We start from the raw sequence: 18,553 nt of genomic DNA on the forward strand, positions 1-18,553 counted from the left end.
GGCAAAAAAAACTCATAAACATGCAGTATACTAAGTTCCAACAGGTTCAGGATAGAGCTGCAAAGAAAACTGAGCTCAGAAAGCACGTAGCAATGCACTGTGTGCGTGCGTGCTGTGGGAGGGAAACAAAACTGCAGGGTATCTGAAAAATGTGGACTACGACAAATTCTACGGAAGGAACTGTGAAGGATCAGGCTGAAAAGGCAAGTTGATCCACGTGAAGTATCCTTGGAAACCGAGGTTAAAGAGTTATTTCATCCCAAGAGAAAGTGAGACGCCCCGAAACTTTAATGTATTTTCAAATTTTACCTCTGGAAAATCATGGGAATTCCTGTCTTTAAAGTTAAAAGGAGACATTCTTTCTTTTCAGCTGCACTTTGCAGGACAGGCTGGCCTTGAACTCTAGGCAATTTTCCTGCATCAGCTTCTCCGGTGCTGAGATTACAGACATGTACTACCAACCTCTGAATAATTATTTTAAAAATAATTTTATTTTGGGATTATTTCTCAACATCATAGATGAAAATATTTTAATAACATACAATGAAATTATAGCAGTTTTTAGACGGGTACTCTGGAATATGTTGTGCTGATAGCATATCTAACACAATTTTGCATTTTTCTATTACAGGAAAAAACAACAGTAAATGTCGATTGGATTTGCTTTCAAAAGACACTGCATCAATGAACAGTTTTTTCTTTCTTCTTCAAATTAGTAACTTGAAAAAAAATAAAGGCTTTTCTACAAGCATATATGAAATGGATATAGGTTTTGTGATCAAGTCTGTTGTTTCTAGGGAGTTAGTGAGTCAGAAAACCTTGGCTTTCAGTTCCCCGACAAAGCTGTTATTGTACGTCATTTGCATGTTTTCTTTGAACTACTGTGGCAGTTAGGGCCATCCTTCGGTAACTGCCTGTAGGACTCTATTCACAGCTCTGTCTTCGGGTTACTTAGTAATCACTGGATAAATGCACATTTTGTTTGTAAAGATTCCAGTTTTGTTATCTTTATTTCTGTAACATGTATGGATTTGAATCATAAAGGGCCCTTTTCTCTTTAGCTTCTAGTATTCCATTGCTCATTAAAACTTTTTTCTAAATAAGGTCATGCTATCTTAATCCAATTTGCAGCATGGTCAGGTACAGTGGAGCTGGGTTTAGATAGCAAAGCTGTAAGGGAGTGTGATGGTCTGTGTTGCCAACCTCCTAATGTCTACAATTACCTGGGAGATGGTCCTCTGAGCATGTCCTGACTGGGATGGGAAACTCATTCTCTGAGGGGCAGCATTCCCTAGGCTGGAGAACCTGGGCTTTGTAGGACTGGAGGAAGCAAACTGAGTCTGTGCACATACGTATCCATTGTTCCTTCCTTATTACAGAGGAGATGTGAACAACTTCCCCAAATTCTTGCTACTGTGACTCCCCTGCTATGCTGCACTACAGCATGGAACTCTGAGCAAAAAGGGACCCTCGCTCACTTTCTCCCCATATTGCTTTTGTCAGAGTAGTTTATCACATCAGTCTGAGAGAAACTAAGTCCCAGAGTGATGTAGTTTAGTGGAGAGCAAAACAAACCTCAGTATACTTTCTAAACGGAGAACTTCATGACGTAAGTTTACAGACGTCATGCAGTTTCCTGGATAGGTGTAGGAGTAAATCCTAAAATAAAACAGTCCTGAATGGTAGTTCTGTGTCCAAAAGCCCACAAGTTGCCTCATGGAGAACCCAAGTTGGCCCTACAGTTGAATATATAGGTATACACATTAATGTAAATCAAAGCCCAGGACGATGCATCCAGCTACAATGAAAACCTTGTGCATTCTTAGAAGCCTACTTATTTCCAGCAACACTGTATACAACCCAGCACATGCAACAGAGTGCTAACTCCTTGTTCTTTTAGAGCTAAATCATTGAGTACTTGGATAAATTTATTTCCTTGCTGTGCTCAACATTACATGATAATATAAAATGAGTAGGGAAGTGGGACCAAAGAAATGTGCTTTTTTCCTTGAACCAAACTTGGGTAGTAACAACTATATGCTAAATGAGTATGTGTTGAATTTTCTTGCTTCTTACTTTTTTCTTGCTACAATGTCCAATTACAGACCTACCGGGTACCTTTCCATACTGTTTCTTTTGACTTAATGTGCTGGCTGGTCTTATGTTAACTTGACACACAAACTAGAGTTATCTGAAAGGAGAGGAAAAACCTCAATTCAGAGAATGCCTCCATAAGTTCCTGCTGCATGGCATGTTCTTAAGCAGTGAGTGAGGGGAGAGGGCCCAGTGCACAAGCCAGTAAGCAGCACTCTTCATGGCCTCTGTATTAGCTCCTACCTCTAGGTTCCTGCCCTGCTTCAGTTCCTGTCCTGACTTCCTTTGATGACAAACAGCAATAGGGAAGTGTAAGGCAAGCAAACCCTTTCTTCTCCAACTTGCTTTTTAGTCATGTGTTTAGCTGTAGCAATAGGAACCCTAAGACACCTAAATACAGAAATTCCTTTTCTTTCTTTCCTTTTTTCCCCCCTTCAGATTTTCAAAACAGGGTTTCTCTGTGTAGTAGTCTTGGTTGTCCTGGCCTCACACTGTAGACCAGGCTAGCTTAGAGCTTCTGTCTCTCAAATGCTCGGATTAAAGGCACACATCACCACCACCAAGCCAAGTAAGTACAGGCATTTCTTAAAATAATTTGCGATGAACTATGAAAAGTACTCAAAAGCACTGCAAAATCATTTTCTTTTACAACAAAAGCATCAAATATCCAGGGAACTTTATTTTTAAACCATATATCAGACACAGCTTTCAGTGACCCAAACATGCATAATCCAACCTGAATATAAAATGTACTCAATACGTAAATTACATGAGACACAAAGGGAATGTAATTTTACAAATGTGAAATGATTGCTGGCTATCGCAATTAAACAAAGTAATTAAAACACTGTATGTCTGAAAACAAAAGTACCTTAAAGCCAATTATCTACCGTGAACCAAGGGAAATTCTGATATGGAATGATTTGATTCAAAGGAAATAAGGCACCTGCTATAAATTTAGAGAATATCTTTCGCTTTTAAAGTTATAACAAAATAGAATCAGTTAACCAGGACTTGCTTCAGAGGGAATCAAGTGCAGGGATTCACTTCCTGGGTGAAAAGAGGCAGGAACGCATCAGCCATGATCCTGTGGACCCACAGCAGCTTTCTAGTTCAAACACACACGTTCCTGTGCGTCCCTAGCCACCTTCACTCTCCTCATCTGAGGGGATCCAAAGTCCCCTGTGAGGTTTACACTGCTTACAGCACAGGTGGCACGTTTCCCTTCTGTTCCTTTGAAAACAGCTTATTTCAAAAGAGATCTCCTGAGGCAAATAACAAACATAAGCAGGCTTCTTCCACCCCATAAGCAGACATCGCTCCATCGCTTGGCTTCTGCACTAAGTTCTGGCTAAGTACCAGAAAACCCCAAACCTGCCTCATCACTCTCACCCTCACTATTAGTAAAAAGAAAATTTGATCATTCACAACCTACAAAGTCACACAAAGGAAGACTAGACTGATTCTTATCAGTAAATTCATGTAATTCCAAATGCTACTTTAGATTTACCTACAGCCCTAAGGGCATTTCAATCATAACTTTTTACTTGATGTGCCTTTTTGGTTAAAAGTGCAATTAACATGCTAAGATATCATATGGCACACTGGACTCAACATGATCCAACGAGGCATTCATTTCTTGTAGTCTTTCCCCCTTAATTTTGTCTAGCACAGTAAGCCCCTTGATGAGTTAATTCTGGTGAAATTCATATGACATAAGCAAACCATCCCTAATTTCATTCCATCATGATAGCTTTTAGCGAACCTGCAATTACTGATTAAGTTACAAAACACTCAACTGAGTTTCAAATGGGATCATAGGTGACTATACGTACTCATGCAAAATTCAAGGCTGTGTAACAGAAACATTATAGCTAAAACAGATGTGGCTGTCAGCATCTTTACTTAAATTATGTCCTTGAAGCTTAAAGAAAAAATTTAGATGACAATGATTGTGGTAAAACTAGGCCGTTGTAGTTGTCCATTTATAAGCACTTTATTATAGGATAGTTAGATGACCCTATAATGGAGTGTGCTTTCAATTCAAGAGAGTAATAAAGTGCCTAGCTATATAAAATCTTAAGATTCCAAAATTTAAGTTAAGCTAATTGCATTTACACATTAGGGTTAACAAACTTTATACCCTGTCAACACAGATTTAACCTAATTAGCCATAAGTTTTAATAACCACATAAAACTCATTCTGTACTGGCGAAGTATGGTCTACTACTGAAACTTAATAATCAAATTTTATTGCTTTATTCATGTGGTGCTTTTGCAAGGCACTGTGGTATGGACTAGAAAACCTGGAATGACTCTTGAAGAAACCTTGGAATGACACATGAAGGATGATATGAAAAAGTCATTCTGAGGCAGGATGATTTACTGAATTGTTTTTATCCAGGGCATCGAACATCAGGAATGAGTTCAAGTTAAGATTCACAGGAGAATGGAAACATCTTAAGGTCAGTCACTTCACATGCCCATCCTGATACTTTGAATAATCTGGAAGATTGCTGTAAAGAGAAAGAGCAAATATTAAAACAAGTTGAATAGAACAGGCCTCTCAACTAAAAAATAATCTATTGCAGTAGCTGCAGAGTCCACAATAATCGAACAGAAGGTTAAAAATGATAATCTGATTTTACTATAATAGGAAATGAAGGCACATTTATCGTAATTAAACAATTAAGGGCCTGTTTATGATTATTTAAACTATCATTATCATCTTGTGGTGCTGGGGATGGTACCCAGGGCCTCATGCCCTCTAGGTAAGTACTCGGCAAGTGAGCTACATCTCTAATTCAAATTATTTCTTCAATCGCAGCCTCCTTGAATTTTACCTGTAAGGTGTCCAAGAGAGCTTCCAGACACGAAATTATTTCAGAAATAACTTAAAATCACCCAAACAAACAAGTTTTTCTACCATACTTTTTTTTTTTCAGTTCATTTCTAACACATCCTTAAGGGCCTGGTTTCTAACATATGCACCTTTCTTCATTCTCAAAAGCTGAAATTCAATAACCTTTGGGTTATATAAATTGATTGGCTCTTTGCCATATGTCAAGAACACTTCCAGTTTTTAGTTTAGGAAAAAAGGCAAGGTGAAATGTTTAATGGAAATCTCTGTAATTGTAGAACACGGCAAATAAAAGCATTTGTCTCAATAATAACAGCTTGCATATTAAGTAATACACACAGCAGAAAGATACTCTGTAACACATCTGCATAGGCAAGGGCCTATCGCCCTAAGTGCTGCCTTAGTAACTAATGTTTCTTAACATACATTTTATTAACCTGAAGGCATTTGTCTCATACATTACACTGCCAAACAGGTATGTTTCCTCTACAGATCATCAGTTCTTTGTTCTAGCCTTACTTTCTATTGACATCGAGACCTTAGATACCGATACAGTTCAATCGAGTTATAGTATCCAGATGTTTGCGACGTTCGTAAGATTTTTTGCAACACCACTGATAATGGAGTTATAATACAAATCATACTTATTCTAAGAGTTGTCTGGTCTTTATTTCATTTCTTCTAACTGATCATTAGGAAGACCTCAGCTCTCTTTTTTGATCTTCTGTGTTCACCAATCAAGGTGAGAGAAATTTCTGGAGGCACCACCCTCTGTGGTACAAGTAATCTGCTTCCCAAGAAACAGTTCTGTGAAACTCTCAGCAGGTGGGTTGAGAACCACGCGGGTAGGACTCACCACTGATCAGTCACCACGTCATTCCAAACCAAGGGAGCCCCTAAGCACTTACCAGAGCCACAGACAACAAAAATGAAGAGGGCCAATAACCAGGGTCCTACCGACGCCTTTTCTTCGGGGGCATTTCTCTGCAAAAAAGGAAAATCCAGTTTCAAACGTAGAGAAACCCCTTAGATCCCGGGTTCCCAAGGCCCGCACCCCAGGCCAGGTGGTCAGCCCGGGAACTCACAGATCTCTCCACCCGCCCCAGATTCCACCGCAGCTGGAGTCCAGAGTCAGGCGGGTCTCGGGAGAACTCGCCGGGGCCCCGATCCCGGCGCGGGCAGGCCTCGGCCCCCGGCCCCCGGCCCGGAGCAGGGTGCCCGCTTTTCCTTACCGAGGTCTTGGCAACGTTTCCGCGCTGCGTAATGTTCTTGCTGTGCTTCTCGTTGGCCATACGGATCCTCTGCTTGGCGACCATCTTCGCGGCGCCACCTGCCCCAAGAACCCCTCGGACTCGCTCGCTCGCTGCTCCCGGGCCGCCAGGAGACTCGGCTCGCGGTACCAACGCCGCCTACGGCCACTGGGCCTGGACGCCGAGCGCTGGAGCACCAGATCACCGGCAGCCGCCGACCACGGCGTTCCGAGCAGCGAGGGGCGGCGCGCCGTGGGAGAGCGGGCCCGCGCAGGGACGAGAAGCAAAAATCCAACCACCGGGCAGTGCAGCCGGCAGCCTCGAACTAGTCCGGGTTCGGCTGCCAACGTCAGCACTGGACAGACCCCGCCCCGCGGAAGTGCGGACTCCGCCCGCTCCAGGGAGGGAGGGCGAGGGCCAGCCGCCCCGCAGCCGGGCCCTTCCACGCGCAGCAAAGCCAGGGGCCGGAGCTGCGCGTGCGCGCTCGGGAACCGGAAGTGAATTGGCCGGGAGGCTGGCGGCGGCGGCGGAAGCAGCGACTCCAAGTCTCTGTGCTTTGGGTAGACGTGTAGGGGCCGGGTTCGGCCTTCCTTGAACTCTCACCCCTGCGCGTGGGTTTCTCTTTCCGGGACAAGATGGCGCCGTCCACACCGCTGTTGACAGGTGAGTTCCGAAAGAGCGGGAGACTCTTTCTTCCGAGCGGTTTCTTTCTTGGTCTTTCCGCTGGAGAACTGCCTTGCAAGCCTTGGGAGTCCGACTTGTCTTTTTTCGTGGCTTGTCGAAGAACTGGACCGTGTTTTCGTTTACTTGGTAGTAGCATGCCAAGGGGAAGTGAAGTCTCCGTCTCCAATATTCCCTCCTCCCAGTTATCCATCCATCGCTCTTTATCTTCCACAGGAATAGCCAGATGACAGACCGTGCTCGTTAGATGTTGGACATCTGGTCTGCAATACTGGTATTGCTTGGACCTTTCTTAAATCACATGTCTGTGTAATAGAAGAAACGTGACTCCCCACATCAAACTCACCTGAACTTAAGTAATTTAAAATCAAGTACTCCCAGTTTTTATGAGGTTCGTAGGACTAAATAAGGAACGAGAAATTGCCAATATAGGTTACATTTCATGATGAAGATGTGGCTTAGGGTGGCAGCGGTGAGCCGGATAATGTTCAGTTGAAGCAGTTGTGAACATTTTAGAAGTAGACACAATTTGTGATGCTTTAAAGAAAACAAACTCTTTGACAACACCGGGAAAGGTGCTTTAGTATGGGATGGCTTGGGTGTGTAAAGTTGAATAAAGAAAAGTATTGAGATAGAAAAGAATAGGCAAAGGAAAAAAAGTCTTTGATAACTATATAGGAAGAAAGACAAAATCATTAGGAAAACATTTTTTGAGAATTGGGAGTTATGCCCTTCTGAGACATGCCAAAGCTTTTATACTTCTTGCCATCCTAGGAATGCATTTTAAGATCCATCCTTACTCTTGTTCTGTTAGACTATCATAATTTATTCACCAAATATTTGTAAGATGGTAGCTGTGGTCTTCTTAACACTATGCCAGACAGAGATTGTTTTGTTTCCTTTAGATTTATTATTTATGTATTAGTGTGTCTGAATGTGAGCATGTACACAGGGGTGCAGGCCTTAAGAGGCTCAGAAAAGGGCGTCGAATTCCTTGGAGTTGGAGTTACAGATGTGAGCCCTAGCCTAAGTGCGTGTGGAGAACTGAACAGAGTTCTTCTGGAAGAGAAGCAAGTACTCTTAATGCTGAGCCATCCCTCCAGCCCTCTGAGACAGTTTAAATGGCATAATTATGTAATTAGTTTCTCTAGCTTCATAAAGATAACTTTATTACTTAAAAGTTTTAATATTAAAAAAAGTTTTAGTATTAAGTGAACTCTTGAATTCTGTTTCAGTGCATTAAAAATCTATTAAATGTTCTGCCCTTTTGAGGCAGCGTAAAGTCCATCTTGTTTAGCCTAGCAGACGGCTCACTTTTAAACTTGACATTATTGCTTTGCCACCCTCTAGGCATACACCCCACCTTATTTTGTGTCCTCTTGGTACTTAATTGTTGGGTGAAGTCCTTTAAACTGTCGTTTTGGATTATCATGTCCCTTCTGTTGTTTTGGCAAGCTTCTTCCAAGCAACTTCCCACATTTTCTGGATAGCCACTTTCTGAGATCTTTTCCCCCCACAAAGAGAAATAAACAATAAACAACCAACCAAACAAACCAATAAAATTTTCGCAAAGGAAATTCTCTGTTCAAGTATTTTCCTTCCCTGCCAGACTGTAAACTTGATGTTAGGGGCTATGTCTTATTCATCCCTGTCTTTTCAATGCCTAGTCCAGAACCCAGCAAATAATAGACATTAAATACAGGAGAAATAATCAGTGACGACTAGATTGTGTCTAATCAAATTAACAAATAACCATTTTTAATTACAGTATTCAAAGTTGAAGTCTCTGTTCTGACTCTCTCATCGTGTATTCTTTGTGTGTGTGTGTGTGTGTGTGTGGCCATTATGCTTTTAATGGAGATAGAAAACATAGCAATGCAAAAGTATGCTTTATGTATCATTAACATAGTGATTAACTTGTGTTTTAATAATGTGAAATACAGTGTGTTAGACCTCAAAAAAGAAACTACAAAGTTCCTTGCAACCCAAATTTTGGAAAGCCTCCTTGAATTGTTTTTACCCCCCCAACTTTATAATACTCAGTGGCATATGGGGGACATAAGAAAATATGAGGCTTTTTTTAGCTGTGATTCAGAGCTTTAGTGAAGCTGTATGGTGTGTCATCACTATGGAACCATAAAGTCTTCACGTGTTCTTAGATGCCCCAGGATTAGTTGGCCAGGTTTACACTACAGATTTGCAGAGTCAGTATTATACTCAGAGATTTCTATCCCGTGTGTGGTCTCTATCTCTGTCTCTGTCTCTCTCTCTTTCTTACCAGCAAAACATACTGCTTACTCATTTAGACATTCTTAGTTTAAAAATATTAAATTCCCAAGTTTTGTTAAATTATACTTATGGGATTTATAGATCTGTGAATAATTTGGAGTTTAACAGTAACTCTTATTATTATGACTTTAAGTCAGAAATGGAAGAAAGACCAAAACATATAAAAAGTCTGTTTTGGTTTTTGTTTGTTTGTTTTTAAGATTTATTTATTATGTATACAGCGTTCTGCCTGCATGTACACCTACAGGCCAGAAGAAGGCACCAGATCTCATTATAGATGGCTGTGAGCCACCATGTGGTTGCCAGGAATTGAACTCGGGACCTTTGGAAAAGCAGCCAGTGCTCTTAATCTCTGAGCCATCTCTCCAGCCTGAAAAGTGTGTTTTAAACACTTGTTAAAAATTCAAGTATTGACATGACTCCAAAAATCTATTTTCTTTATTTCCTGGTTCTTGCTTTTATTAAAGGAGACAGATTTATCCTCAGGCAGATATTCACCCAGCTTAGTAACTGTAAAGGAAAGAACTTCTCTTTGTTTGGCCCACATTCCCAACAGAAATCTCAAGGCTGGCTGTCTTTGCCTTGGCTTAACTCTTCTTCATCCTTGCATCGGTCAACTATTAATCAAGAGCTTTGAATTTTCTTAAAGGAAATTTGTGTTTCCTAAAGAGTGACTTGATACTATGTATGTAAAAATTATATCCATTACACTAAATAGTCATCAAAATCATGGATTCATACAGAGTGTGAATACACTATTTAATCAATACACTATTTGTATCTTGTTCACTTTGTTACATTCAAATGCTTGTAATTATTCAGAATTCCTTATCAGAATGCTATATATAGAGAAAATGTTTTGAGTCCTCAGGTTTTTGTTCACTGTTCTAAAAGCAAAGCCATTTTTGGTAAATGCTGAAGATTTATTTATTTATTTATCTATTCATTTATTCATTCTAGATAGGGTCTCTCTGTGTTAGCCTTGACTGTCCTGGACTTGCTTTGTAGACCAGGCTGGCTTCGAACTCACAGTGTGATCCACCTGCCTCTGCTTCCCCAGTGCTGGGATTAAAGGTATGTGCCACCACGTCCGGTGGTAAATGTTGAAGTTTTAAAGTTTCAGTTTGCTTAATTTCTGCTATCCTGTCATCAAAGTTGACTAATTTGGCTCAAGATTTACTTGTCCAACAAAGGCAGATACCAAGAATAGGAGACTGCATGAGACACCGACTGTTACTGAGCCAGAAAAACACAGCAGTTTCTGCACTGTCTTCTAAAATGCTGCATGTTTTTTTCCTAAGACTTCAGTTCTGTGGGAGAGTGTGGTTGACGTGGGTTTTATTTTTCTTACTGTTTTTTCTTACTACTACTATTTTGGGGTTTACCATCTGCCCTAGTATGATGTATAGATCTTAAATACAAATTTTAGAAAAACCCTTATGGTTGTCTAGAACATCCTGAGTTCCCATAATGTTGCCAGAAATGAACAATATAGAGGATTGTGCTACCTGTTAAAAGTGCCACTAGAGCTGGGGAAAAGCTTTCCCCTTCTTGAATAGGTGGTGAGAAGATGAGATGAGGAAAAGCTTTCTGTTCTTTGTCTGTCTGTTTAAGCACATGTACTTGGGCTAGCAGTGATAGCAACAGAACAGTTTGATCACATTCGCATGTCATGGTTGCTTTGCAGCCTCATTAGGACTGTACTGACAGTTTGCCATTCTATTCTAGATCTGTATGTAAAGTTCTTAGTGTGCTAGATTCTACTACAGGTTTGTGAGCGTGACCTTACACTGGCTACATTTCTACATAATGTACACCTAAGTTATGGTCTTAATAAACTCCCTAATATGAAATTTCTATTTGTGGTTTATCCCTCTAATGTTTGTTAAAATGTGACTTATGCCTTTAATCCCAGTACTAAAAGGCAGAAATAGTTGATTTCTGTGAGTTTGAGGCCAGTCTGGTCTACGTAAGAAAGTTCCAGGACAGCCAGAGTTACGTAATGAGATACTGATTTTTTAAATTAATTATAGTATTAAGAAAATATAGGAGCCGGGCGCTGTGGCAGCATACAGGTATAATCCCAGCACTTAGGGAGGTAGATGCAGGCAGATCTCTGTAAGTTTGAGGCCAGCCTGGTCTACAAAGTGAGTCCAAGACAGCCTAGGCTGTACAGAAAAAACTCTGTATCAAAAATCCCAGCATAATTAAAAATAACAATAATAATAATGTGTTTTCTTTACTTGCCCTGGCCATGGTAGCTTATAGGAGGGAGATCTTTGTGAGTTCCAGAACAGTGTGGTCTACATAGAGAGTCTAGGCCCCCTGAGCCTATATCATGAGGCCTTGTCTCAAAAAAAAACAACCTTTTCAAATCACAGTTTTAAAATCTAGGACATATTTTGGCACAGGAAAATTTACAAATTTCATTGTCTTTTATTAATGAGTGTCTTTAGCATTTGATTTGAGTTATAGCAGTGAATCAAACTGGCCTCAAACCTTATGTCACTGACTCAGGCACTTGAGTATTAGAGTGATAGGTGAATGCTACCACACTCACTAGAAATCGTCCTGAACACAGTGGCAAAGTCGTTTTAATCTCTAACATTTAGCACGTAAGTGGGCCACACAGAAGCACATCAAATACTTGGTAAGCCACTGTGTACAGAGTTTAAGTTTTGAAACGTACAATGTAGCTTAATAGGTTCCATTCTATTGGCAGGTAGTAATAGGGGATACCTTCCCAAACTAGCTCAGCTGGTATTCTGCATATGAGAAAGTGGCATCCAGCTCTTTGCTTACATATGTCTAACAAACTTGGAGTTTTTGATGTGTTTACTTGCTTTCTATTGCTAATTGGCAGCTTTATAAAGATGTAGATATTACTTTTATTATAATTATAAATTATTTACTGTTCTTTTAAATTTTTTTCGCCTCTCTCTTGCTTTTTTTTTTTTTTTTTTTTTTTTTTGAGACAGGGTTTCTCTGTGTAGTATTGACTGTCTTGGACTCATTTTGTAAACCAGGCTAGCCTCGAACTCGCAGAAATCTGCCTGCCTGTGCCTCCCTGAGTGCTGGGATTACAGACATGTGCCACCATGCCCAGATTTTTTAATGAATTAATTGTTATTTTATGTGCAGCAGTGTTTTGCCTGCATGTATATCTATGTGAAGGTGTCTGATCTAGCAGTTCTAGACAGTTGTGAGCTGCCATGTGGGTACGAGGATTTGAGCCTGGGTCCTTTCGAAGATCAGTTAGCACTCTGAACCACTCACTGAGCCATCTCTCTAACCTCTATTTACTGTTCTTTTGGACTGCCTGATATCTGAAATTGAGCTAGTTAGTTCTTAATCAGAGTATTTTTCTAATAACTGTCTCTTAACAGTTTAGGGGGAAGAAAAAAATGAGGATTAGAACTAGAGCCAGGCCCCACCTCATCTATTAGTTGCCTTGCTTTCCTAGTAGCTAGGAGGAGGGTGGAAGAATCTAACAGCAGAATTAGAAATGTAGTGGAAGCCATGGCATTAGTTAGATTTCTTCTCCTGGGTGTGTTAAAGTAGCACTGTAGCACTACGTCCTGTTAGGTTTTTTACATGGTGCATCCTCATTGCCTGCTTTTCATCCTCTGCTTCACTCTGAACCAAATGTCTACAATCTTCTATGTGACTACTATAGACTTTCTCCATAGTCAGCTCGTTTTCTGTATTATACCACGTTGGTTTTTTCAAAATGCAAATCTCGTTTTAGAAATCATCCTGAAACTCTTGAGCTTTTAATTTTAAGATACAGACCAACATTACTTAACTTTGGTCTCTGTCTGAGGCCTGCTTTCTTTTCCAACTTCTTTTACCCACATAAGTTTCTTTCTGGTTTTTTGTTTGTTTGTTTGTCTGTCTGTTTGTCTGTTTTTTTAGTGTTCTTTTTTATCTTTGCCTTGGAGTGTTTGAATTTGTTACCGCTCTCTTTGCCTAGTTGTATCCAGCTAAGTTTGTACCCCTTCCACTATGACAAAGTTGCTTTTGTTTTGATGGTGATACTGTTTTGGAGTTTTTAAGTTGCATATGTATTTCTATCCAGTTACATGATTTTTATGTGAAAAGGCTAGAAAGTGGACCTGAAATGTTAACATTCTATAGTATAAGGAAACGTTTCATGATTTCACTATATTTTGAAAGCCTTTGGCTTTTCAGTAGCCTTCAGTAATAAAGCTGGATATTTCTTAGCAGAGTAACCAACCTTTTTTCCCTTGTTTCTTTAGTCCGAGGATCAGAAGGACTGTACATGGTGAATGGACCACCACACTTCACAGAAAGCACAGTGCTTCCAAGGTATAGCGTGTGTCAAATGATATACAGGAAACATACAATACACACCAAAAGGTTTTTTGTTGATGGTGTGTCTCTTAAGATATTTTAGTTTTTATTTTATGTGTATGAGTATTTTCCCTGTGTACATGTGTATGCAACACTTGTGTGTGCGGTGCCCATAGAAGTCAGAGGAAGGTGTTGTATTATCTGGAACTGCAGTTACAGGCAGTTGTAAGCTGCTAAGTGGGTGCTAGAAACTTAAGCTGAATCTTCTAGAAGAGCAGTGAATGCTCTTAATTGGGAAACCATGTCTTCAGCCCATTGACGAAGAAGGAAAAAGAATAGATAAGCTAGTTTCTTGGGATGTTTTATTAACAAGATGGGAAGAATACTTATTCTTTGTCAAGAACAATAATCTTCAGATTTGAAAATCAATGGCTTAGAGTCTGGAGAGATGGCTCAGCAGTAAGGGCACACATTGCTCTTCCATAGGATCCAAGTTATGTTCCTAGCACTCACATCTGGCAGCTACACACACACACACACACACACACACGGAAAAAGAAAAAAAAAAGAAAAGACAAAGAAAAAAATTAATGGCTTGGCAAGAAAAGTATAGATGTTAGTGTAATTGAGTTTGCATTTAGTTTGGAAAGGTTTCATCTTAAATGAGAAAAACTTGGAAATATGATAGTTAAGTCACGATTAGTAATCATTATGCTGTCAAAAAAAAAAAAAAATGGCACCAAAAAAGAGGAAAGTAAAATATATGGGCATAATATGTATCTAAAGAGGTGTAATTTTTCCCAGAAAGAAACCATGGAAGATTAAGATAAAACTGAATAAAATGATAACCTGTAATTCATTACAAATTATACAATTCAGAAGATTTCTGTAAATGAACTTTGGTGTGCATATAATTTCATTGTTGGTACATATAATTCCTTTAAATAATAGAATTAGAAAGAATAGAATAATTAAAATGGCTAAATGAAACAGATAAATTTAGCTTATGTTGGGGTGATAGTATAATCTTTTTTGTTAAATATTTTTTACATATGCATTTATATTACACATATATACAATAAACTGCCTACAGCAAGAAGAACGATGAAACAATTGGGAATTATATATGTTGCATTCATAGTGTTTTGGCTATTTGTATTTGGCAGCCTTAAAGAAAACATCTTTCCTATCTTGGTGAGTCTAAAAATTCTGAATGTAAATCAGTAGCTATCATATCTCATCATTATCAACTTAAAACATTTTTCTAGACCTAAAAATATCTTAACCCCTAAACAACTAAGCTTAATTGCAAAACTAAACTATCTGGTCTTCAACACCATCACAGACAAAATTGATCACCTGAGTACACAGGAAGCGCAGGTTAGCAGCTCCCCAAATGAGAAGACGGCAGAGACAGTTAGCTGCCTGAACAGTCACCCAAAATTCTGTATAAGGTTGGAGCAGGTAGTATAATCTTATAAAGATCTGCAAAATTATTGAGTACATTCAGCAGTGTTATTGTTAGCTAAAAATTGTTATTGTTGCTTGAGGCTATTGAAGGATAAAATAATTTTATCTTTATGTTAGTATGACCAAAATACCCAAGTAAACAAAGGAAGGAGTTACGTGGGTTCCAGTCAGTGGATGACTGGTCCTTTGCACGTGTGAAGAACATATAGTGGCGGGTCTCAGAGGAAGTTCTTCACATCACGGAGGCCAGGAAGCAGAACTGAGCAACACCCAAAGGTACAGGGCAAGAGGTGGCCCCAAGGAATATACCCATTAGTGACCTTGCTCCAACAAGAGTCTGTCTTCTACAATTTGACCACCCTCCACTACTCTATTCACATTTTGAATCAGTAGATTGAGCCGTTTGTTAGATGAGAGCTCTTATGGCATGCTCTTATGTACATAACCCCAGGTGAGCTTTGCTAATCTTTTAGACATTTCTCAAGCCAATCGAGTCAAAATTAACCATTAGGGTAATTATATTCATTTAATTAGGAAGTACATGATTTTAGCATGAGAGTAAAGAGACTTGCATATATCCATATGAGCTCATGATTTCTTCTTATAAAGTTACTTGTGGGACTAGAGAGGTAGGTCAGTAGTTAAGCCACTTGCTCTTTCAGAAGACCGAGGTTCAGTCCCCAGCACCCACGGTGAGTGGTGACAGCCTCCTATAAATATAACTCCAGGGGAGCCAACTCTTCCTCTGGCCTCCAGTGGCAGCAATTCGCACATGGCTTGAATGAACACACTTACATACACATACACTACAAATAAAAACAAATCTTAAATAAAACATTTGATTCCTAGTTCTGTCCAGTTAAATGGCAGAAAGTAGTAATGAAAGAATAATGGGCATTGTGAAAGAGTGAGGAATCAACTAAAAAGAGTTTAATGCCAAGCTAAAAAGGCACAACTTGAAATTTTGAACATTAAGATTATTCTGGAGAATAAAAATATTGATATAAATACTCCAGGATAATAAAAAAAACTCTCCACCTCTGTACCTTATATATTCATGGTATAAAAAACCCTACCCCACCCCCACTCCAACCCCCCCAAACAGGATTTCTTTCTGTAGCCCAGGCTGCCCTGGAACTTGCTTTATAGACCAGGCTATCCTCAAACTCAGCACTCTGCCTGCCTCTGCCTCTGCCTCCTGAGGACAGGTACTTAAATGGTGTGCTGCCATATCTGGCTTAAAACCCACATTCACAGTAACCCGATAATTGGTGAGTGCAGGTTCTCTATAAGATTCATTAACAAATGCAGAAAGAATAACTGGATATTTTGTAATCAGAAATTATGGGTTTAGACTAATGCCTCTCACATTTTAGGATGTATCGAAACTATCTGAAAGGGTGAGAATATGGTTGTGTGGAGTACTTACCTAGTCTGTAGTTGGAACCCTGAGACATCTGTAATTAGATAGTGGGTTTTAGTCTCGTTTTGAATCTAAGTGTCAGCGCCACTCCTTTCCACAATGAGGAGCAATGATGGAACCAACATGCTCAAGTGCGGCTTTCAGCACCTAGAGTGGAAACAGGTGGTGGTATTAGAAGATGAGGTAGCCTGGTCTTTTCACATGAGTGGTTGAGGGTCAGGAGTGGATGGTTGAATTCAACACAGCCTAGCTATGCATAAGAGCAGAACAAGGAGATGCAGCAGCTTCCACAGGAGTTGGAACTTCCCTTCTCATAAACAGGGCTTTTGTTTTCTAGTCTTGGGGTTCAAACCCAGTTGGTACATACCTTTAATCCCAGCACTCAGGGCTCAGAGGCAGGAGGATCGCTGTGAGTTTGAGGCGAATGTCGTTTACAAAGTGAGTCCAGGACAGCCAAGGCTACACCAAAAAGAAAAAAGAGAAAGAAAATTTTTAAAAGATTTCAAAACTGAATCTTGCCAAGATTTTAGATGTATAGTTCTAGCTCTGTACTGGAATGACCTGGAGAGCCCTTCAAAAACAGATTCAATCCAGGCCTTCTTGGGCTTTTAGCCTCAGCATTTTGATGTGGAAAAAAGAAGAGCTGGGGATATAGCTCAGTGGTAGAGCATTGCTTTAGTTTCCCAAACTGGAAAATAAACAGAAACCTAAAAAACGAGAAAACCCAAATCCAATTCAAGTAATCAACAATTTCATGAGAGGGTATGGCATGGCTTTCATTACGATGTACTAAAACTGTCCTTATCAGTTAGGGATATATGTTAAAGTATTTGCATAAAACAATGTAACATTTGATTGAATATTTATTTATTTATTATGTATACAGTGTTGTGCCTGCATATACACTCACAGACCAGAAGAGGGCATAAGATTACACTGTAGATGGTTGGGAACCACCATGTGGTTGCTGGGAATTGAACTGAGGACTTCTGGAAGAGCAGTCAGTGCTCTTAACCACTGAGCCATCTCTCCAGCCCCTTGATTGAATTTTTTAAATATTTATTTTATGTGTCTGGGCAGCCCCACACCTTTAATCCAAGCATTCAAGAAGCAGAGGCAGAGAAATCACTGTGAGTTAAAAGCCAGCCAGACATAGTGAGACTCTGTCTCAAAAAACAAATAAATTATATTTGTATTTATTATTTATTAGTATCTATTAGTACATATTTGTATGGAAGTAGCCAACATTTTTCGTTTGCCAAGATTAAGAAAAGTAAGGAATGAAGAGAGAGCACAGTACTGGCTGCTTGCTCTTCCAAAGGGCATGGTTCAATTCACAACACTCTTATAGCAACTTACAACCTACTGGGACTCCAATCCCAGGAGATCTGATGACCTCTTCTGGCTTCCTCAGGCACTGCATGCATGTATGCACAGATTTATATTCAGGCAAAACACTCATACACATAAAGTAAAAATAAATAAAATCTCAAAAAAAAAAAAAAAAAAAGAAAAAAAAAAGAAAGAAAGAAAGAAAGAAAGAAAAAGAAGAAAGAAAGAAAAGAATTGGTTTCTGGATTCCATAATGTAGTAAAATTGATATCAGTCCTAAGCATGGTTCTAATACAAGTCCCTCCAAAGCCTCTGCACTGCAGCCCTTCAGCTTGCTCACACTCAAAGACAGCAGCCAATAACTTTCACATTCAATTTCATTGTTTTGGCTTCTTTGGTTACTGTCTCAGTCTGTATTGTGTTGCTGTGGAGAGACACCATAAGCATAGCAACTCTTATGAAATAATGCATCGAACTGGGCCTTGCTTACAGTTTCACAGCTTTAATTCATTGTCATCATGGTGGGGTGCATGGCAGCATCCAGGCTGACCTGGTGCTGGTGAAGTAGCTAAGAGTTCCACATCGGGATCCACAAGAGAAAGCCAATGGGCCTGCCTTGGGCTATTGAAACCTCAAAGCCCACCCCAGTGACATACTTCCTCCAGCAAGGCCACACCTCCTAATCCTTCTCAAGTAAAAGTTCAAATCCATGAGCCTATAGGGGCCTTTCTTATTCAAATGACCACACCAAAAATGGATTTAGTTCTGAAAGTTTATCTGCTTGAATGAAACAAGCTTGCAGCATACTTTACAATGCTTTCTGACATTGCATTTTAAAAG

General features: G+C 39.7%; 2 protein-coding genes across 3 annotated transcripts in view; one reads left to right on the forward strand and one right to left on the reverse strand.

Moving 5' to 3' along the window:
- Positions 1-2,732: 2,732 nt before the first annotated feature.
- Serp1 (stress associated endoplasmic reticulum protein 1) lies at positions 2,733-6,641 on the reverse strand. The gene is made up of 3 exons (XM_051157197.1): positions 6,187-6,641; positions 5,863-5,938; positions 2,733-4,610 (listed from the first exon to the last, which is right to left on the reverse strand). The coding sequence occupies exons 1-3, from the start codon at positions 6,268-6,270 to the stop codon at positions 4,570-4,572; spliced, it is 201 nt and encodes a 66-aa protein (XP_051013154.1). The 5' UTR covers positions 6,271-6,641; the 3' UTR covers positions 2,733-4,569.
- A 73-nt stretch (positions 6,642-6,714) lies between these two features.
- Eif2a (eukaryotic translation initiation factor 2A) overlaps positions 6,715-18,553 on the forward strand; it is a 32,061-nt gene continuing 20,222 nt past the window's right edge. Inside the window, exons 1-2 of one of the 2 annotated variants that reach the window (XM_051157195.1) lie at positions 6,715-6,867; positions 13,434-13,503. In XM_051157195.1, coding sequence (XP_051013152.1) covers positions 13,464-13,503 — 40 coding nt within the window. In that variant the 5' untranslated portion in view covers positions 6,715-6,867; positions 13,434-13,463. The remainder of the gene's footprint in view (positions 6,868-13,433; positions 13,504-18,553) is intronic. The other variant, XM_051157194.1, reaches the window with a different exon arrangement.

The sequence above is a fragment of the Acomys russatus genome, chromosome 15 (assembly GCF_903995435.1).
Source record: "Acomys russatus chromosome 15, mAcoRus1.1, whole genome shotgun sequence".
NCBI classification, from domain to species: Eukaryota; Metazoa; Chordata; class Mammalia; order Rodentia; family Muridae; genus Acomys; species Acomys russatus.